At 35.1% G+C, this 23,010-nt stretch overlaps 1 protein-coding gene and 1 pseudogene across 10 annotated transcripts in view; both read left to right on the forward strand.

The window, feature by feature from the left end:
• The window catches only part of NT5C2 (5'-nucleotidase, cytosolic II), a 119,432-nt gene that overhangs the window by 71,572 nt on the left and 24,850 nt on the right, over nucleotides 1-23,010 (forward strand). For all 9 annotated transcript variants that reach the window (XM_081074607.1, XM_081074608.1, XM_081074606.1 and 6 more), the window contains exon 3: nucleotides 9,694-9,767. In XM_081074607.1, the coding sequence (XP_080930733.1) occupies nucleotides 9,694-9,767 (74 nt within the window). The remainder of the gene's footprint in view (nucleotides 1-9,693; nucleotides 9,768-23,010) is intronic.
• LOC308508241 (large ribosomal subunit protein uL6-like) lies at nucleotides 17,672-18,235 on the forward strand (annotated as a pseudogene). Its single transcript has one exon. The product of its transcript is annotated as a large ribosomal subunit protein uL6-like (transcript).

Below are 23,010 nucleotides of genomic sequence, written 5' to 3' on the forward strand. Positions count from 1 at the left end.
TCTTTAAAAATGTGAAAATTATGAAAGGACTGCCTTTAGGTTTGTATGTTTTCTTTCCTTCCAGCACTGGCTACAAATCTGCAGTTGTTACACAATTTTTATGATAAAGATAGATTATCACGGTTCTGGCATATCTGTTAGTCTTGTACACTGGTTGTTTATAAAGCTGGTTTGTAGATTGAAGAACTGTATTTCTAGATCACTCAAAATCTTGGGAAGTAATTAGTACTAATTTTTTCCCCTATGGTAAAGTGTATGTAAGAATTGGTTAGCTAGGAAAGTTTATATAAACCAAAGAACACTATGAGGGCTGAGATATTCTTTTAGGTTTATTTATAGGGGCACCTAGGACAATTCATGTACTACCTAAATAGGTAATGAACCAAGTGCATTTGAAATGCTTGGATCACAGAAATGTAATCAGTTAGCTTTTATTCTCTTTTGCTATCTTTAGAAATAAATTGATAAATTTTGTACTTTGAGATGAAAATAATTCTTATATTCACAATTTTGATATGTGTGATATTTTGACACGTAGTCAAGTTTGTCATTTGGTATCTGTGAAATATTTCCCTAATAGTAATAGGAAAGGATTGTTTTTATAGTTAAATCACCAAAAAATTATACTTGAGCCTTATGTAAACCTATCTTAATCAAGACAGTGTGGTATTAGTGTAAGACTTATATACATCATGAAACCTAATAGAGAGTTCATAGATGCACTCATATATTAGTCAGTTGATTTTTCAGCAAGAAGGCCAAGGTCAGTGGCAAGAGGTTAGTTTTTTTAACAAATGTGCTGGAACAATTGAATATTCAGAGAAAAAAATGAACCTCGACCTTTACCTCAAACCATATATAAAAAAATAACACAAAATGGATCATAGACCTAAATGTAAAAGTCAAAAATAAAGTGTAGATGAAAATCTTTGTGACTTTGAATTAGGTAAAGATTTCTTAGATAAAGTATATAAAAACATGAAAGACAAAATTGCTAGATTGGGCTTTACCAAAAATTTTTTAAAAATGCATTTTGAAAGACACCATTAAGAAAACAGACTGGGAGAAAAATATTTCGTGTGTGTGTGTGTCTCTGATAAAAGACTTGTCCCCAAAATATATGAAGAATCTTTACAATACAACAATAAAGCAAACAACCTAGTTTAAAAACGGGCAAGAGATTTGAATTGATAACTTCACACAAAAAAAGATACAGCCAATAAGCACTTGATAAGATGTTCTACATTATTAGTCATTAAGGAAATACAACTTAAAACCACAATGAGATGCCACTGCACCCACTAGAATGACTAAATTAAATAACTAGAATGACTGAAAGGAAAACCACTGACAGTGTGGAACAGCTGGCACTCTCCTGCATCGCTGGTGAGGATGCAAAATAGAAAACCGTTTTAGCAATACATTTTGAAGTTAAACTTACCTATGACCAAGTAATTCCACTTTTAGATATTTATTTATCCAAGAGAAATGAAAGCAAATATCCACACAGATTTGTATGTGACTGTTCATAGCAGCATTATGTATAATAGTCCAAACTAAGAACAACTCAAAATATCTATTAGCCGAATGGACAAATTGTGGTATGTCCACACAATGGAATACCATTGAGGAATAAAAGAATTATGATGCATATAACAGCATGAATGAATATCAAAAGTATTGTGCTAAGAGGCCAGACACAAACTACATGATGCTTGATTCTATTTATAAGAAAACTGTAGTGACAGAAAGCAGAGATCAGGTGATAGCCTGGGGCCAAGGGTTGGGAAGGGCATTGCAAAAGGACAGGAAGAAATTTTGGGGGTTGATTGTAGTAGTTGTTGTATCAGTGTATACAATTGCCAAAACTCACCAAACTTTACACACTTAAAATGAGTGAATTTTAAGTAAACCATACCTCAATAAATTTGGTGGGAAAACAAGACTTGAAAAGCTCCTCAACTTGCTTATTTAAAATTTTGTAAATAAAAAGGTTATTCACATTCAATGGAATATATCTAGGGAAATACAGGTACTCTATGATGAGTAATACAAGGAAAAATGCACCCTCCTTTCAGTGTCATGATGTAACCCTAATCCTCTAGAGTTGTTAGAATGCCTTTTATTACTGGAGCTGCTGTCTTTTAGGTAAGAGACCAAAAGGAGTCTCATCATTTGCTTTTATTTTACATTCTAAATTTTGACCTCTCTTTTTCATTATAGGCATAGTAACTTGTTAATTTGTTCTGACCGTAACAGGATAATCGTATTTTCTTCTTTTGCTTTTGTCCCACAGAATTCAACCTTGATGTTTTGCTGCATTTTATAAATTATCCTCTATACATTGGTCTTTACTTTAAAAAAGTTGGGGAGAAAAAGTAAAAAAGATTTTAGAGGAAAATAGGAAAAAAAGGATTAGAAAAACCTGTGTTTAATTAGACCGAGGTTTTAGAATAGTAAGTTTATTTTCAAAAGTACTGTTATTATTTCTGATTTCTTCCTTAATTTGTGTTTTTCTTAATTTGTTAGTCCTCTCTTTTATTCTCTACCATCCTGCCCCCATTATCGCGACTTCTTCATTTGAGAATGAAGGTGAAGGGAATTTTAATGTTTCTTACTTAAACATTTTTGATGAACCTCCTTAAAGTTTGCTTTGAAATCTTTGGTGGAAAGGTAGAATGATCAGTACTCTTAGTATTTTACCACTTTTGAGATACACATTTCTTTCACAATTAAACATCTCTGAAATTGGGCTGCATCTAACAGTATAGCACCTAGAGTTAAGTTGAGTTCTTCCAGAGAGAATTTCATTTCTTTCAGTCACCTAGGGGCAATAATGTTAACCATCCTAGTAGTGTAAATATAGCCCACAAACCTCCATGACTGACTTGTTTAGACTCTCAGGGGGAGGTTTCCCCCTCCTCAGACTCAGTGTCAAGGCTGAGATGTACATATTTCCTTGTGTGCTCCTTCTGTGTCACAGATTTTTTTCTCCTTCATCCTTGTATTACGGATATAGCCCTTTGATATCCTAATTTTATGAGTCTCTGACTTTTCTTGGGCCTTCCCTCCTCCAACCTCCATTTCTTAGTCATACATAATATAGGTAAGTTTTACAATTGATGGAATCTTAAATTTTAATCATCTTTAATTTTGTTCTGTATGTGCTTCCATACTCACTTCTTTTCACTGGAACGTTTTTATATTGAGTATGTGAGTAAGAAAAATGAATATTTTAACTAATGTTTTATTTTAGAAATGATAATATGCTTGTTGTTCAGACTTTTAAAGCACAGGCTACTTTTCTCCTGGCACAATTTGATAAACAAAATATATTCTTCCTGAGGATGTTCCTAAGAGAAAATATTAAGACAAATTAGTAAGAAGTTGTTGGCTGGAATTTGTGAAAACAAAAACTAATGCTACTAAATGACTTGCATTTATAATCTAGTCCAAAATTTCTTGGTATTTGAACTTCCAATTTTTAGGAATCCATTTCATAAATTAGAAAGTTCTTGTGCATATTTTGAGGTCACTGAGCATATTTTTGCTGAAGGATTGGGACACAAAAGCAGACTAAGTTCTTGCCATTAAGTTTTTAAAATAACAGTTTAGTTGAGACATAGTTTGCATACCATTCAATTCACTTTCTTAAAGTGTACATTTTAGTAGTTTTTAGTATATTCAGAATTGTGCAACCAACAGCTCTAATTTTAGAACATTTTCATTACCCCCAAAAGAAACCCTGTATTCAAGAGCAAAAACTCCCCATTCATTCCTCCCCAGAGCCGGTGGCAGCCACTGTTTATCAACTTCTAGATTAGTTTTTACTTCCGTTAAATATTGTGTCTTCTTTTTACAAGGCCCTATGCTAGGTGTTGGGGAGGTAATAAAACCTTGCCTCCAAGTTTATAATCCAGTAAAGAATAAGGACTACCTGCATATTTCATGTCTATGACAAAATAGGAAGTGCCAAAATAAAGGATTTTGCACACTTAGACCTCTCACATAGATCACAGCTTTATAGAATTTTAGTTGGTGAAACTCATTCATGAGGTAGAACAGTAATCTGAGACCGAAATGCATCACTGCCACATAGTTCTATGGCACAGCCGAATAGTTTCTTGAATAAATCACTTGAGATGGCTGGGTCTTGAAAAATAAAATATAAAATAACTGAGGAGGGTATTTCAGGAATAGAGAATAGCATGAACCACGCCTCGGTGTACCTGTAGGGAATACCAGGTAGTTCATTTGGATTATTAGAGCTAAAGGTGCATGATGTGGAGCAATGTGAGATAAAACTGATTTTGGAATGATGGTGAAAGGCTTTGAAGTCCTTGAAGATATAAAAATTTGTAATTTATTAGTTGTGTAGGTGGTGAGGTTATTAAATTATTAATTAAGAGAGCAACATGAATGGAGCTATGGTTTAAGACACTGCTTCTCAAACTATTTGTGATGGAAAGACCAGCTTTAAAAAAATTTACAATGTTTCAAATCAATACACATAAAATGTAATAAAAATGAATTACTAGAAAAACAAAGACATTACAATGTCAGTCTACATTTTTTATTATACATTTAACATACAAAATTTTTCTGTCAAATTGTTTCTGAGTCCTTGCATTTTCTGTAGATCATGTCATGAATTAGTAACAACTGTTAACAGACCAGCACTGGTCCATGGACCACACTTGAAGTAGCATTACTTCAAAGCCATGAATTTGGCATTGGTGTGCAGGTGGAGCAATTGGGAGATGATTGCTGAAGAGTTGATGAATTCAGGAGGACCTGGATAAGATGTTAGCAGTGTGAATTGAATGAAAGATCTGGATTTCAGAGACATTGGACATTTAAATGAAGCACCTGAGATGATTGATTGTGAGATGATGTGGATTTGAGGGAGAGGAAATAATCAAAAGATATTAACTAGATTTTAGGCCTAAGTTAGAAAATGAGAGTGCCAATAGCAGTAAATAGGAACTAGTTTGGGGAGAAAGATACTAAAATTAGGTTTACAACAAAAATGTATATTATCACATTTTTCTATTAAGTTAAACACATACTCATGTACAGAGAGAGAGAGACAGACAGACAGACAGACATCATTTGTTCATAATCAATATGCACTCTCCAAAAAGCATTTGTAACTTTTTCTTTTCTTTGATTATAACAAACTTTGAGTAATTGCACAAACCCATAACTGAAACATGTCCAAGAAGATTTTATACTTGTATCCTTAATCTCATTTGTTGTTGCAGTAACTGCTGTTGGGCATTTGGCCAGGAAATTGTGACTCCTAGGCGGGGGAGGAGTTAGGGATAAAGTTCACCATTGCCAAAGAAATTCTATTCCAAATGGATTTGTGTGGAGCAACAGTGATATCCAATGACAAGTTAAATTAGACACAGAGGTGTTTTCTCCAACACTGTCTCAGAAGATACATGCTGTTGAGGGGCCTAGTTCAGACTTTAAAACGTCTTTTTGAAGTTAGGTGAAAGTCACATACAAAAAATTATACCAGGGACTTGAAGAAGAATTTTGTTATGTGACTTCAAGAACTAGTTGACTCAGATAGTTTCACATTTTGCAAAACGGCAACCAGTGACAGATGAGGTAATGCTACTTTGAATTATGAGTTAAATCTCAAAACCATTGAGTTTGCTATTTACAAAATTTGAAGTTTAGTAAATTGCATGTTCATGTTCCTTAAGTGTGAGAATATTAGATCCCTATTCTTAAAGCACATTGTATTAACAGTCTCATTTTTTATGGTTAATATCTATATTGATTTGGATAGAATTTCTTCAGATTTCATGCATTACTACAGTGGGATATGATAGTAAAAGCTGTTACTCATACATTTGTCTTTGTGTTGAAGTCTGTGCCTGGCTTTTTAATGTTCCTGTGTCTGTCTCCTAAAGATTGTTTCTTTTGTTCAAGCTCAAATCTGTATCTCGCAAATGACTTGGTGTGTATGGAAACTTCTAGCTGATAATTGCGTTTCAAGGTTGGCTGCTTAGTTCAGTCATGCTTTCTAAGGTGGAGACTTTGTATTTTATTTAAAGCAACCTTTGGAAACTCAGTTTCACAAATATATTGGGGCTCTTAAAGATGAAGGTGGATGGAGTATGTTCCACTGGTTAATAATTTAGAAAAGTGACCCAAGTAAACTAGCCTTGGTAAAGAAAGATACAGTCAAGGTCCTTGGAACCAAGGAGATACCTTTTTGTTTTAAATGTGTGGTGGAACAGTGAGCCAGTTTTTAAATTGATATAGTATCTAACACTTTCTTTTGTTATAACAGTAAAGAGTAGTCATTAGTTTGAGGCCAAGAGATTAGTTTTCCTTGAAGACTGTATCCTGGAGACGTGGTATTTCTGGCTCCAGGCTGCCTCTCTGCTGAAGTCAGTGCATACTTTCTGCATTTGGATCTTTATTATCTTTGTAAATCTTAGCATGTTCTGTATTATTGCAGTTCTCTATAATGCAGCTGTTCCATTTTGTCATTATAGCTTTCCTTAATGCACTTTAGATATTTGTACACAAATTAGATTGAATTCTTTGTTGCCCCCTTCTTCCATGTTTTTGTAGCATAAATTAGGGAAAGAACAAGAGAGATGAGAATGTATGTGAGGTTTTCTTTTTGTTTCATAATAGAAATGAATAAGAAGGGGAGACAGGAGTGATTGTTTCTGTTGTAAGTTCAGGAATTGCTCCTGTAGGTGAGGGTACTTATTTTGAATGAAAAGATAAGTATATTTGGTAAAAGATCTTCCTATGAAAATGTCTTATTTCCTAATTTTAGGCATATAGAAAGTCTTTCCTAGCTCTGACTACTCCCTGAAGAGCATCTTCTAGAATATATGTCGCAAAATGGTACGTGCTTTGTTGTAGGCATTCAACAAGTGTTGATTGAATAAAGTGACTAGTCAAAGAGGAAAGAGTGCGATTTGATGGATATTTAGCAGTGATTATTTTGGCAAAAAACAATAGATTTTCACATTACGGATATATATCATTTCCAGAGTGTATGGATAATACATAAGGTGCACTGTGATGTTTATATCCTTTAAAATAAATATGGTAAGGAGTACAGGCTTAATTTCTCTTCTGGCCAAGAAAGAAACTAGTAAACTATCTTGCTGGGTCTGCTTCTTTCTACCTTTAGCAAGGATTGAGTAATATTAGCCAAGTCTCTTTTCTCCCGTCCTTTTCGCTGTGCCTGAAACCAGCTCGCATCATTCTTCTATCAGAATCAAAGCTGTTTCTTTTATTATGTGGTCCCACATATATCTTTCCTGGATTGTATCACAAGGAAGAAAAATCTTCCCAGTGGGTTCCTGCCTGAATTCCCACAGAATATTTTAGGCATGTCAGCTGTTTGGGCTCTGAGGAAGGATTTGATCCAGTTGGCCCCTTGGCCTGAATTGAAAGTCTGTTTGAAAAGCCTAAGCTTCAGCAGTAACATTTAGTTTCCAGAGTTAGAAACATTACTTTGTGTCTTTTACCCCTGTTGTGCCTTCAAAAGGAATACATAACTGGGAAAAGATGATGAAGTCAGCGCTCTTATCAGTAAAAGCAGGGTGAAGTTTGATGAAGTGTTAGAAGGGTCGTGGTGATTCGGGGCTGTGTCATGTTTAAAAAAGGTTTGTTCTCCTTTCATCACTATATATTTGACCTCCTTTATCCTGGGTGGTGAACACATGATGAAAATGATGTATTACAGACTTGTATACTTGAAACCTATGTAATTTTACTAACCAATATCACCCCAATAAATTTAATAAAAAATTTTTTAAAAATTTTAAGTTTTGGGTGGGTGTCATTTAACCTCTACTTCTTTGTATCTTTCAGCTTTTCACTGGTCTTCCCCTTTCATCCCAAGACAAAGTAAATATTGATTTTCCAGAAGACCAGGGTTTTTAAGGGAAAGAGAGTATAAATATTTTATATAACATCTCTTTCAGGAAGTACAAGTTTTATAGAGCTAATCTAGTGTGCATTGCACATTATAAGTAATGATTTTCATATTTTTTCAGAAGATAAAAGTTCTGAATTCAAGGGTGTACTGATTTTACGTCCTGGATTAAAGTATTTCAAGCTAATATTTTATTGTTTGTCTGCATTTAGAATTGGTGCTTACATTCTGAGATGAGAGGAAAAGTTTTCTATTGAAATTTAAAATATATGTGGTAAAGTAATATGTGTTAGTAAAGAGTTTTTTAAAAAAGTCAACGTCTAGATTAGTGGTTTCCAAACTCGAGTATTCCATCAGTTAAAATATGTAATATTAATTTCTGTATGTCTTGTTTATAAATTATCTATACTACTGCCCTCATTTATATATAGTAGAAAACATACACAAATTAGATGTTTTTAAATGATGAAAGAAATATCGGTAGCAGATCTACTGTCTTTTTGCATCGCAGTGGACTCTTCTGCGTCCCGTGGTGCAGTCCTCTTTGGAAAGGATTGACCTAGATCATTAATGGGGGGCCCAGGCCAGGCATCTTTATCTTTAACAAGTTTCCTAGGTGATTTGAAGCAGTCTCATTTCTCACAGTTACTTAGGAAATAAAGGCCAAGAAAAGATTTGGTAATTTTGGCCACCAAGCTGGAGATAGATGGAAAAGGGTGTCCTTACTTTTAGGGCCTTACCCCCAAACACCATCGTGGTGGTGATCTACCATATGTTATTATATGTTTAGTTTTCCCTATCTTCCTACTGATCTTTCTGAAATTTGAATCTGATTATTTCATTTCCTCAAAATCTGATAATTTATTCTTGCCTGCAGGATAAACTCTACTCCCTAATGTGGCGTGCAGAATCTTCCTGATTTTGACCTGTTAACCCTTTTAGCTTCATAGCTTTTATTGTCCCCCCTAACTTTGTTCCTTAGAAAACCTTTTGCAAAAGCAAACAGAAAAGCAAAACCAAAGAAAACTCCTCAGCTCCTGCCACAATAAATGTTTTATAGTTCAGTATAAACCTCGACCTTGCTTAGTTATTCTGCCTGGATTGCCTTTCTGGTTCTACTGGAAGACTTCTACTGATTGTTTAAGATTCACCTTAAACATCTCTCTGGTCTCTAAACAGCTGGTGCTCTCTCCTCCATGATAGTTTCTAGTGTTTATTGAATTGCTATAATTATTTGCTTACAAGTACCTGCTAGGCTGGATTTCTCAAGGGCAGAGATTCTGAGTTAAAATAGAAGTTCTGTGAGGGCAGATACTCTTTTGTTCCCTGCCATATCACAGTACCTGACATTTAGTAGGCACTCAGTAAGTATTTGTTGAATGAATCTGTTTATATTTATGTCTTCAGTATCTGGCATATGGTAGGCTTAAGCAAACCTTTGTTTATTAAATGACAAATGAATGAGTGAATGAATTATAAAATCTCAGAAATAAGCTCATTTTATGTGTTTATATTTTGGAAAAGAGCTGATTCTCTGAAATCTTGGGTACATGGCATTGTTAATGCCAAGACACAATAAGAAAATCCACATATTTTCATATAATATCTGATTTTACTTAGGGTATAAGAAGGACTTGAATAATTTTTATCATGACTTTTAATATTGATATTTAAACAAGAAGATATAGAAATATAGCCAAATAATTCTATTAAACTTAATTTTTTTGTTTTGGTGTTAATTGAAATATCATTTTTACTCCTTTTTTTAGGGTGTTTGTGAACCGAAGTTTAGCCATGGAGAAAATAAAGTGTTTTGGTTTTGATATGGATTATACACTTGCTGGTGAGTAGCACTGTTTCATTGCTTAAGATTGCTCTGGATATGATATAGTGGGATCCACAGTAGGCAATTTAGTAAACACGTGTTGATTTAATCATATATTTAGCTGCCACAGGCTCTTATTATCAGTCTGCTGCTTTTGAGATTTGTGAGTATTGAAATGACCAGATATTGTGAAATTATACATTAATGAGTATTTTGGGGGCACTTTTGGCTTTTAATCTATTAAACTGTTTTTCAAGGATAGAACTTTGTATCTCTTACCACAAAGTAAACTTGTATCAGTTAAAAATTTTAATGTTAGTCTTAAGACAAACGAAAATGTGTTCATTTTCCATTGAAACAATTGCACACAAACTATGTAAAGACTTTTTAAAAACTAGAGTTATTATCTTTGTTCATTATCAGATAGACCTTAAACTCCAGCACTGTGCTGTTTTTCCCTTCCTATTTCTGAGATATATTTGAAGTAATCAGTGTATTAGAGTCAAGAGTTGCAACATCTTTTTAGAACTTACAAAGTTTTTGTTAAAATACAGAGTGCCAAAAACATGTATACACATTTTAAAAGGAAAAAGCTATTAAAATTGTAATACACATACATACATAGTTCCCCATATTGTACTTTACATCCCCATAACTGTTTTGTGATTACCAATTTGTGCTTCTTAATCCCTTCACCTTTCTCACCCAGCCTCACTATACTTTAAGTACTGTAGATGATCATGAACTTAATAAAAAGTTAAAGTTCTTACATGAGTAACTTTTTAATGAGAAGGTATTTGGCATCAGAATATGTTACCATAGAAATTAAGCAGTGTTTCCAGTGAAAGGTTATTTCTTAGTAGGATCATGCTGAATGAAGGAACAGATTTCTGAGGAAAAATCCTTGTTTAAATTAAATTTTTTCCTTTATGATAAAGGTATCACTGATATGCTTCTAGTAAGTACAAAGGGACTTTTTGTTTGAAACAATAACTCTTTTAAGTGGAAAGAACTAGTTGACCTTTATGGTTCCATGAGAGACTTAGGTGTTAATACAAAAATTATATATGTAGAATTTTTACATTTTCGGGAGTCTTTACCGAAGGGAGAGTAGGGCAACATTTTTAGGTGAGGGGGAGTGTTTGTGCCCTTCACAAATACAAAGTTACTTTTGGTTTATGATTATGAAAATGTATTATTTCTAACTTGGCTCATTTAGGAAATCATCTTGATTTTTCTTTTTTTTTTTAAATTAAAGTTTGTTGGGGTGACAATTATTAGTAGAGTTACTTAGATTTCAGGTGTAGAATACTGTAATATATCATCTATATATCACATTGTGTGTTCACCACTCAGAGTCAGTTCTCCTTCCATCACCATATATTTGATCCTTCACCCTCATCTATCACCCTCCTCCCCCCTTACCCTCTGGTAACCACTAAATTATTGTCTGTGTCTATGCGTTTTTGTTTCTTCCTTTGTTTGTCTTGTTCTTTTGTTGTTTTCAGTATTACATACCACGTGCCACATATCAGTGAAATCATATGGTTCTCTACATTTTCCCTCTGACTTATTTCACTTAGCATTATAATCTCAAAATCCATCCATGTTATCACAAATGGCACTATTTCGTCTTTTCTTATGGCAGAATAGTATTCCATTGTGTATATATACCACGTCATCTTTATCCAATCATCTTAAAGGACACTTTGGTTGTTCCCATGTCTTGGCCACCGTAAACAAAGCTGGGATGAACATTGGAGCACATAATATCTTTATGGATAAATGTTCTCAGATTTTTTGGTAGATGCCCAGGAGAGGGATTGCTGGATCGATTTTTCTTTTTTAATTAAGAAGTCTGCATTCTGTTTTTTCTCTTTTGGGCTCAAAGCTCTCAAAAGAGATGCATTCCAATGTTTTTGCTAGCTGCAATATTTAGGTTCTGAGCCATTTTGATAAGTCCCAGCTATGAGTTTCTTATTTCTATTACCACTTCAGAACTAGTGGATGCTATGACCAGTGTTCAGTTCCTCCCATTTTTCTGAGAAATTGTCAGAATGAAGAGAACAAACATTTATTAAGCATGTACTATTATATACAGTGTACCTTTTAATCCTCACAATAGACCATTGAGATAGGGATTACTAGCTCCATTTTGCAAGTAAGGTTGCCAAGTCAAGAGGTAATATGACTTATACATAGCTAGCAATTGATTTAAAATTCAATAGCTAGAATTTAAACAAAATAGGTCAGTTTCCATTTCTCATGCTACTCCCAGCTATCAGGAACAGAAATTTATCTACTGACCTCTTGATGAGAAATTAATAAGAGAAAAAAGCTCATAAACAAAAATAAAATCATCCTTTATTCCCCTCCCCCCCCCCAAAATAGAAATCTTCCCTAGGGCAAAATGCACTTTTCTCTTGAATTTGAATGTAATCTTCAATCCTTAGAATACAGATAGTTTTACACAATTTTTCTTTTAATTTTTAGGAATTATCTTAAGGGAATGAAACCTCAAGAGTATATATAAATATTCTATTCCAAATGTTGTTAGAATTCTAAATTTTTTTTAGAATTTTTTTTCCCCCAATTAAAAAATCTTGGGAGGGACTGAAAATATATTTTAGACTCCTCCCTTTCGAATTTTTTTGCCCTCTTCTCCTTACTAGGGCACATCATTAGCCACTGGGAATGAAATCCAATTATCCCAAACCTAAGCACTTTGCATTAACAAGCCTAATGTGGGGAGAAAGCATAGACTAAAGCTATTAAGAGTACCAGGAAAGAAATTAAGAGAAACTAGTTCTTGGTGTTGTGAAATCAGAGGGTTATCTGGCTACTACCGTGTTTTCCCCAAAATAAGACCTAGCCCGACCATCAGCTCTAATGTGTCTTTTGGAGCAAAAATTAATACAAGACCCAGTATTATATTATATTTATATTATATTATATTCCCGGTCTTATATTAAAATAAGACTGGGTCTTATATTAATTTTTGCTCCGAAAGATGCATTAGAGCTGATGGTCTGGCTAGGTCTTATTTTCGGGGAAACATGGTAGCAGAAGCATCTCAGTACCTTTGATCTCTCATCCTATCTTTTCACACAGAGTACAGTAGTCCCCCTTTACCCATAGTTTGGCTTTCTATGGTTTCAGTTATCCATGGTCAACCATGGTTCAAAAATGTTAAATGGAAAATTCTAGAAATAAACAATTTGTAAGTTTTAAATTGCATACTGTTCTGAGTAGCATAATGAAATCTGACGCTATCCTGCCTGAGATGTGAATCATCCTTATGTCCAGTTTATCCATGCTGATATATGCTACTTGCCTGTTAGTCACTTAGTAGCCATCTTGGTTATCAGGTCAGCTGTCACAATATCACAGTGCGTGTGTTCAGGTCACCCTTATTTTACTTAATAATGGCCCCAAAGCGCAAGAGTAGTGATGCTGCCTATTCGGATATGCCAAAGGGAAGCTGTAAAGTACTTCCTCTAAGTGAAAAGGTAAAAGTTCTCAGTAAGGAAAGAAAAAAATCGTATGCCGAGGTGACTAATACCTATGATAAGAATAAATCTGTTCGCGTAATTGTGAAGAAGGAAGAAAATCCATGCTAGTTTTGCTGTCGCACCTCAAACTGCAAAAGTTACGGCCACAGTGCATTTTAAGTACTTAGATAAAATAGGAAAGGTATTAAATTGTGGGTGGAAGACATGAACAGAGAACATGTTCTGATTGACATCAACGTGTTGCACCAGAAAGCATTGAAGACTTCAGCAAGGGATCCTTGAAACAAGTGACATTCCTCATCGTGTACTGCAAAGGATGGTTATATAGATTTAGGAATAGGTTTGGCTTTTTATCATCTCACATCATCACCAGGAGAATGATGAGTACAATACAGTACAGTAAGATATCTTGAGAGAGAGACCACATTTGTATAACTTTGATTACATATATTGTTATAATTGTTCTATTATTGTTGTTAATCTCTTAAAGTGCCTAATTTATATATTAAACTTTATCATTGGTATGTATAGGAAAAAACATAGTGTATGTGTATATATATATATGGTTTTGAAACTATATATAGTTTCAGGCCTCCACTGGGAATCTTGGAATGTGTCCCGTATAGATAAGGAGGAACTACAATAATTACACTCTGATCTTGTTTCATTGTTACTAGAATTGACATAACTCACTTGACATTTAAATGAACATTTTTTGCATAGTGTGTTTACTTGGACTAGAGCCCAGGGCACTCAGATCATGTTTCTGTCAGCTTTTATATGTCCTCACCAAACTTAATGGCATTAGTCATTTAAAGGGGTGAGGAGAAGCAGTCTAAAGTAAGAAATATTAGTACAGGATTGGTGTACTCTCATTGAAGACATCTCAAACAAGGTAGAGCACCTTTTTTTCCTCTTTTTTAAAAGAATTGTGATAAAATTTAGTATTTTAACCATTTTGAGAGTATAATTAAGTTGCAAGTAGTACATCCATAGTATTGTGCAACCCTTAACCACTGTCTGTTTACAGAACCTTTTCATTATCTAAACAGAAACTCTGCACCCATTAAGCAATAACTTCCCATTCCCACCTCCTCCCAACCCCCAGTAATCTCTAATCTACCTTCTGTGAATTTGTCTATTCTACATATTTCACATAAATGGAATCATAAAATATTTGTCCTTTTGTTTCTGGCTTATATCTCTTAGGATAGTGTTTTCAAGTTTTGTCCTGTTGTATCAGGTGTCAGAATTTAATTCCTTTTTAGGGCTGAATAATATTTCATTGCATGTATATACCACATTTTGTTTGTCCATTCATCTATCAGTGGATATGGCGCGGCTTCCACCTTTTTGCTGTTGTGAATAATGCTGCTGTGAATATTGATGCACAAGTATTTGTTTGAATGCTGGCTTTCAATTCTTCTGGGTATATACCTAGGAATGGAATTGCTCAATCATATAGTAATTCTGATGAACTTTTTGAGGAACTGCCAAACTGTTTTCCGCAGTGGCTGCATCATTTTATATTCCCACCAGCAATGATGAGGGTTTCAATTTATTCAGATCCTTGACAATGCTTATTATTTTCAGGTTTTTGTGTTGTTGTTTAGTAATGGTCATCCTAATGAGTGTGAGGTGGTATCTCATTGTGATTTTGATTTACACTTTCCTAATGCATGATAAAGTGATGTTGAGCATCTTCCACGTGCTTATTGGCCATTTATATATATTATTTGGAGAAAGGTCTATTTAAGTCCTTGTCCATTTTTTAATTGGGTTGTTTGGTTTGTTGTTGAGTTGTAGGAGCTCTTTATTAGGTACATGATTTGCAAATATTGTCTCATTCGATGGGTAGTTTTTGCACTCTTTTGATACATAATCTAAGTTTTAAATTTTGATGAAGTTCAGTTTGTCTATTATCTTTTGTTGCCTGTGTTTTTTGCTCTCACATCCAAGAAATCATTGCCAAAATCTAATATAATGAAGATTTTTCTCCTATATTTTCTCCTAAGAATTTTATCTGTTAGGTTTAGGTCTTTGATCCATTTTGAGTTAATTTTTGTATGTGGTATAAGGTAAGGATCCAACTTCATTCTTGTGCATGTCGATATCCAGTTTTCTCAACACCATTGAAAAGACTGCCCTTTCCTCACTGAATGGTCCTGGCATCCTTCTCAAAAATAATTTGGCTATAGATGCAGGTAGAGCACTCTTTTTTTTTTTTTTTAATGAAACATATAAACCTTCAGCATTTCTTCTTAAAGATAAGGCTCCTTGTATTAGTGATGAGTTAAATTAATATGGAACATCAGCCATGGTCTCCTGGAGGAGCATATTTCTTGAAAGGTTTTTGGTCCAAACCAAGGAAGATAACCTTCATTGAAAAGGCCAGAGAAATTCTCATTTTCCCAAGTCACGAGATAGTACACATGGCATCCTTCTCACAACTTCGAAAATGTAGAACTTGCATATTACCCAACTCCACAGTCCTCCAAACAGATTGTCTGTATGCCAGAGATTTGTGTGTTGGGGAATGAGCACCTCCAAATTAGTGAAAGTTCCAACTTAATCCTGAGGGATTTATCAGTTTGTGAATGGATCAAATGTATACAGTTGGAGATTAAAGGAATATGAAAAGTGTAGTTTGATACGTAAAATGCGTTCACTATCCACTAAGTATTGCATTGGCCTCTAAATGGGAAGGATGTTGAATCAGTAGAGGGTCACCTGAACTGGTTAGTGAAGTAATTCTGTATGTGCGCATGTGTGATACTTGGGTACACTTGTGCTATCTAAATACTTCCTGAAAGACCAGTTTAAAACCATTTTGATTTGATAAAAGTTACTAAATTGGAGGGAATAAATTAGGATAGATAGATGAAATAAGAATTCAAGTAGTGATAATTGTTAAAGCTTGGGTGATGGACTTAAAACAGCTCATTTAACGTGCTTGCTGTGATGTTCGAATATAGTTGAACTAAATTAAATGTCCATGGCGCTGACTGTGGCGTTTGACTCTACCACCCCACGAGCTCAAATTATAAAAAATCTCTTGTCAGTTTTTCAGAAAGGAAGATTAGGAAAGCAGATATACATTTTTCTATATTTTTGTGTTTTTTCAAAAATGAATAAGGATAGGGAATTTTTATGTTTTATGTTATTAGTAAATGCATAAAATAGTCAAAATGTCAACTTTTTATTTTTTTGTGGATTTTTGGCACATTTTGGAGAACAAACTTGTAATCAGCTAACAGTGAAAAGGTTTAATATTCTCTCTACTTTTGTGTATGATTAAAAAAATTTTTTTTTCTAAAGATTTTTTTTTAAAGATTTTATTTTATTGGGGCAGGGGAACAGGAGTTTATTGGGGAACAGTGTGTACTTCCAGGACTTTTTCCCAAGTCAAGTTGTTGTCCTTTCAATCTTAGTTGTGGAGGGCGCAGCTCAGCTTCAGGTTCAGTTGCCGTTGCTAGTTGCAGGGGGCGCAGCCCACCATCCCTTGCAGGAGTCGAACCGTCAACTTTGTGGTTGAGAGGATGTGCTCCAACCAACTGAGCCATCCGGGAGCTCAGCTGCAGCTCAGCTCAAGGTGCTGTGTTCAATCGTAGTTGCAGGGGGCGCTGCCCACCATCCCTTGCGGGACTCGAGGAATTGAACTGGCAACCTTGTGGTTGAGAGCCCACTGGCCCTTATGGGAATCAAACTGGCAGCCTTCGGAGTTAGGAGCACAGAGCTCCAACCGCCTGAGCCACCAGACCGGCCCCCCCCAAAAATTCTTAATAAAGTTAAATAAAAAAATCAGGTTTGGGAAGCTAATAAAATGCCAATGAAATGAGTTGCTTGTTTTTGAAGTGATTTTTTTAAAAGGCATTTAAGTTTAAAGGTCTTTTAGTCTTTTCATTTCCATTTGTGATAGTCTATTTTGGCTATTATCGCTTTTTCTTAACTCAAGGATTTCTTCCACTGCTTCCCTCAGGAAAACAATGTACTATTTCTGCAACCAAGCATCATGTTGAGGTGATCTCTCTTTTGTTAAGAAAGAATTTAAAAAGAAATAATACTCTAATGTGTTATATTGTGGATAAAAATTCTTTATATTAGTTAAGAGAAATACCCTCAAGACTTATTTTTGGATATATATTTGTGTTATATCAGTAATGCATATACACACACAGTGTACACACACAGTGTACACACACATACACTTTTAGGCAGCTCTATTTTATATACGTAAGACTACACTTAATTTCCAAGCTTTGATTCCCTTTATGTCATTTCTGTATCCCACTTAGGGTTTTCACTAATTTTACATTTCTCTCTCTGAATTGCAATAGTATGGGTTTGTTGCTAGAAAATTAGAAAATTGAAAAGATCGCTTACTAGCTCTTTGCCGCATCTACTGTGAGGATGAAGATTATTCTCAGCAATCAGACTGTGGACATTCCAGAAAATGCTGACATTGCTCTGAAGGGACCACAGTTATTGTGAAGGGCCCCAGTGGCACCCTGAGAAGGGACTTCAGTCACATTAGTGTAGAACTCAGTCACCTTGAAAAGAAAAAGAAGAGGCTCTGGGTTGACAAATGGTGGGGAGATAGAAAGGAGCTGGCTACTGTGCACCCTCCCTGTTGTCATGTACAGAACACGATCAAGGGTGTTACATTGGGCTTCTGTTACAAGATGAGGTTTGTATGTTCTCACTTCCCCATCAACGTTGTTATTCAGGAGAATGGTTCTTTTGTTGAAGTCTGAAATTTCTTGGGTGGAAAATACATCCGCAGGGTTCGGATGAGGTCAAGTGTTACTTGTTCAGTATCTGAAGCCCAGAACGATGAGTTAATTCTTGAAGGAAACGACATTGAACTTGTATCAAATTCAACAAGCCACAACAGTTAAAAACAAGGATCTCAGAAAGTTTTTGGATGGTATCTATGTTTCTGAAAAAGGAACAGTTCAGTGGGCTGATGAATAAGATCTAAGTTGTCCAGCTACAGAAGTGCCAAGATGTCGAGTGATTTCCTCAGACTTATTTGTGATATTTTCAAGATGCAATAAGAGTTGTGTATTGATTTGGGGGAGGGGAGGAATTGCTTGATAAAACCCAATTCCATCTCCATTACATGGTGAGGGAAAGAAATAATTAATTACCAGTGTTTGTAATTCCTATATTCCATTGCCAATCATAAAAGCATCCAAATGTAAGCCACATGTTTTTTGTGAATAAATGTTATGTAAAAATAATGACTACAGAACAAATACATAGCTTTAACATAGACAATGAAGACATTGAAATTGTTAAAAGATATGCTTACCTTGGTTCAGTCATCAATTCAAATGGAGACTGCAGCCAAGAAATCAAAGAGGAGGCTGAGACTCAGAAGGACAGCAACAATGGAAGAATTAGGAAAGATTCTTTGTTCCTTAAGAGCAAAGATATGTCATTAGAGACAAAGGCTAAGTAAATCCACACCCTCATATTATGGATTATAGACATAATTCATTTTATTGCATCTTGTTTTATTGCGCTTTACAGATGTTGAAGTTTTTTACAAATTGAAGGCAAGGAGCAAAAAGATTACAACTCACTTTATTGCAGTACTTGCTTTGTTTCAGTGACCTAGAACCAAATTCACAATATCTCCAAGGTATGCCTGTATTATGTACAGATACAAAAGTTGATGTGAGGAAGAAAATTGATTCATTTGAAATATGGTGTTGGAAGAGAGTTCTGTAGATACACTTGGCCTCCAGAAAGACAAAACAAGTGGGTCTTAGAGCAGATTAAGCCTGAAACATCACTAGAGGCAAAAATGACAAAACTGAAGCTGTCCTACTTTGGCACATCACGAGGAGGCAGGGTTCTTAGGAAAATATAATAATACTGGGAAAAATAGACAATAATAGAAGGCAGCAGGAAAAGAGGAAGACCAAATATGAGATGGATTGACTCCATAAAAGAAGCCATAGACATGGGTCTACAAGAGCTAAGCAAGGCTATTGAGGAGAGGACATTGTGGACGTCACTCATTCATAGGTTGCCAGGAGCTGGTGCTGACTCAACAGCACATAACACAATGTTATTAATGGCATCAGTGAAATCACTAAAATAAATAATTTTTTAAAACATCATGGGCTATTTTCAACATGGATAAACTTGTTTTCAAAATAGTCTTAACATAATAGCAGCTTTTGTTTTATTATCTCTGGTCTGCTTCCATGTTCTCTAAATGTTTGTTTTATCATGAAATGGCCTCTAAGAGGACAAATGATAATGAAATCAAGATACACAACAAAGATTTAGGTTAAACCTAATGGATAAAACCTGCTGGGTCATGGAACTCTAAAAATTGGTTACCTGGCAGATGATGATGAGGTGATTGTGATTCTTTTCAATTATTGGGATATTTATTTGGTTTGGCAGTAGTTTGAAGGAAACAAATTCAGATAATTACAATTGTTATGGCGTACGAGGTCTGACATTTAAGTTCACGAACTCATCCTAGAAAAAGTGCTACATACCTCATAACTGAATATCACTACAGTTACCTTTGAAGTCCTCCCCTTGGGAAGCTATGCACCGACGCCAGCACCTAGTCCACCCTTCAAAGCAACTTTGGAACTCTTTTTCTGGAATGGCCATCAGAGCTGTCATCGTATTACCCTTTATGTCCTGAATGTCATCAAAATGTCTTCCTTTCAATATTTCCTTTATCTTCGGGTAAAGAAAAGTCATTGGCGGCCAGATCAGGTGAGTAGGGAGGGTGTTCCAATACAGTTATTTGTTTACTGGCTAAAAACTCCCTCACAGACAGTCCCGTGTGAACGGGTGCATTGTCGTGGTGCAAGAGCCATGAATTGTTGGCGAAAAGTTCGGGTCGTTCTCATCTAACTTTCACACAGCCTTTTCAGCACTTCCAGATAGTAAACTTGGTTAACTGTTCAGTTGGTACATATTCATAATGAATAATCCCTTTCATATCAAAAACGGTTAACATCGTTTTGACTCTTGATTTGGACTGACGGAACTTTTTTGGTTGTGGAGAATTGGCGGACATCCATTGTGCACTTTGATGCTTTGTTTCAGGGTCGTATTGGTACACTCATACTTCATCACTAGTGGTCACACAGCCCAAAACTTCATCTTGCCTCTCCAAAAGGTCTTGGCAAACTTCAACTCTCCTTTGCTTTTGTTCATTGGTGAGCTCCTTTGGGACCATTTTTGCACACACCTTTCTCATGCCAAGATTTTCAGTTAAGATTTTCCTGTCTGTTTCTCTATTGATGTTTACTTGGTCTCCTATGCTTCTCACAGTCAGTTGACTATTTTGACGTACAATTTGATGAGTTTTTGCAATGTTTTCGGCAGTACTGCCCGTTACTGGCCGCCCTGACCTCTCTTCAGTGACGCATTCTCTCCCCTCAGAAAAACGTTTAATCCATGTATACACTGCTGTTTTCTTCATGGCATTATCCTTGTAAACTTGGACTAACATGTCCCTGATTTCACTTCTACTCTTGCCAAATTTAACAAGAAATTTTTTTTTTAACAAGAAATTTAATATTTGTTCATTGCTCTAATTCAAGCTCAGACATTCTCATGACGGCACACAAAAACACGCAACAACAATAATGAACGCCACTCAGCAAGACACCACCACAGCTGTGTCTTGCTGTGAACGCCACAGTCGACTTGCACACAGCTGTGAGACACTCATATACCAAGGCTATGAAACCTTACCGAGCTGTTTGCGCAGTGCTGCCAATGTAAGCGCATGGTGGCAAATATACGAACTTGTCAGACCTTTGTCATTATTATGGTTTTGTGGTAGGGGACCAAACTACATAAAGGTTCCTTTATTTCCTGTTTTTTATCCAACCCCTCAATTTTCCCTTGAGATGAGTAGAATAACAGCATTATTAATGTGGTTATTGAAGAATGAATTTATTGCCACCTGGATTTCCAATTCATTAAGTACCTAAATTTTATTTACTTTTTAAAGACTCATTGAAGAGAACAGTCAAAAACATTTCAGTTAGGTGGGAGAACTTACGTGGAAGCATTTGACCTAAAGTATACCCTAAAGGTTGCACACCAGTTGGTCCATAGACCTAACTCAGACCACGGACTGTGGTTTGGCTCAAGTATATTTTGTTTTAAAAATTGAGTCAGTAGTTCAAAATTGGGAGATTGTCGGTAACAATCTAGGCTGGCTGTTATCACTCATTTGACAACATTTGGCTCTCATTCCCACAGGGACGTCAGCTATAGCTGAGTAGCTACTTCCCTCTGACCCTGATATAGGCATTTGGAACATATTACCTGAATGTGAATCTCAGAAAGTTTGTTTTGTAAACTTTGCATTAGTACTTTGAGACACTGGTTATAAAATGAATTGTCTGTATAACCCTGAATAAATCATACATGGTTTTAAGAAGACTTCCTGGATGGGGTTAATTGATCCCTTTTCTGTCCCTCTATATCTTCTTAGTCACATTATGTTATTGATCTTCTAAAATTTATTATAAATATCTAATTGTATATCTCTGTAGTGTACTATGAGTTCCTTCTGGCCAAGGATCACGAGTTGTTTGGTGTCCTCAGCATCTAGTCCAGTTGTCTCTTGGCATCTGCAAGGAACTGATTCCAGGAACCCCCTGGGATACCAAAATCAGAAGATGCTCAAGTCCCTTAGATAAAATGGCATAATGTTTGCATATAACCTGTATTTATATACAGGCTGCAGCAGGATATACCTACACATCACTTCATTCTCATGGATTTAGTGTAGTGCTTGGCGTGTGACAAATTCAAGTTTTGCTTTTTGACACTTTCTGGGATTTTTTTGTTATTTCCAAATTATTTTTCAATCTGTGTTTTGTTGAATCTGCATATGCAAAATCTGTGGATCTGGAGGGCCAACTGTACCTGGTACCCAGTAGGCATCCAGATGTTTCTTGCATTACTTTAACTTAGTGCAGGCAATTGAGCGCAATGGTTTGTTCTTATTTTGAGGGGAAAAAATTACATATTAGCTATTTCAATGTTTTATATTTGGTTAAAGAGGATTTTTAAAGTTACCTGAATAATTTTCAGTTTTCCTGCTTTAAATTGAAAACAGTACTCTAAAATACAAGTTCCTAATGGTGCACAAGAGCTCAAAGGGAAAAATATTTGAGTTAGGTAATTTTTTCATTTATTTTAAAATATGCATTCTTCTAAAATTACTCTTAGTAATTTTTTAAAATAAATCTCTTAATTACCATTTAATTTTGTTTTTGCAATGAATTGAAATTGGCAGTCTTTCAAGCTGCTTATTTACATATCTAGTCATTTAGGAGTTGGTTTTATTTTATGTTATTGAAAGTGTTGTGTGGTATCTTGCTTTTGTGTTTTAAGTAAGTTAAAATTGAAATATTTTTTTAAATTTTCAGTATCTTTTTATAGATCTTTTGTGATATCTTGGATTAGAGATACAATTTTTGAATTGTGTTAGGGTTTTCAAATAGTTTTGGAAAGTGGAAAAGTTTTCTGATACCTGTTTATGTGAGAATTGGAAAGGTTTTATTTAAAATTTCCTTAGTGAAAATGTTCTATAGTCTCAGAGAACCAACATTGCGTAGCCTAAATAAGTATAGAGCGTTGATGTTGATCACATTTATAGCATAAAAGCAAATAACTATTTCTTGGATGGTTGGGTTGGATTTTTTATTTTCATAGTGATTGGTGGTAGTGGTTTCTCCTAGTTG

Source organism: Rhinolophus hipposideros (genome assembly GCF_964194185.1).
Source record: "Rhinolophus hipposideros genome assembly, chromosome: 15".
Taxonomy (NCBI): domain Eukaryota; kingdom Metazoa; phylum Chordata; class Mammalia; order Chiroptera; family Rhinolophidae; genus Rhinolophus; species Rhinolophus hipposideros.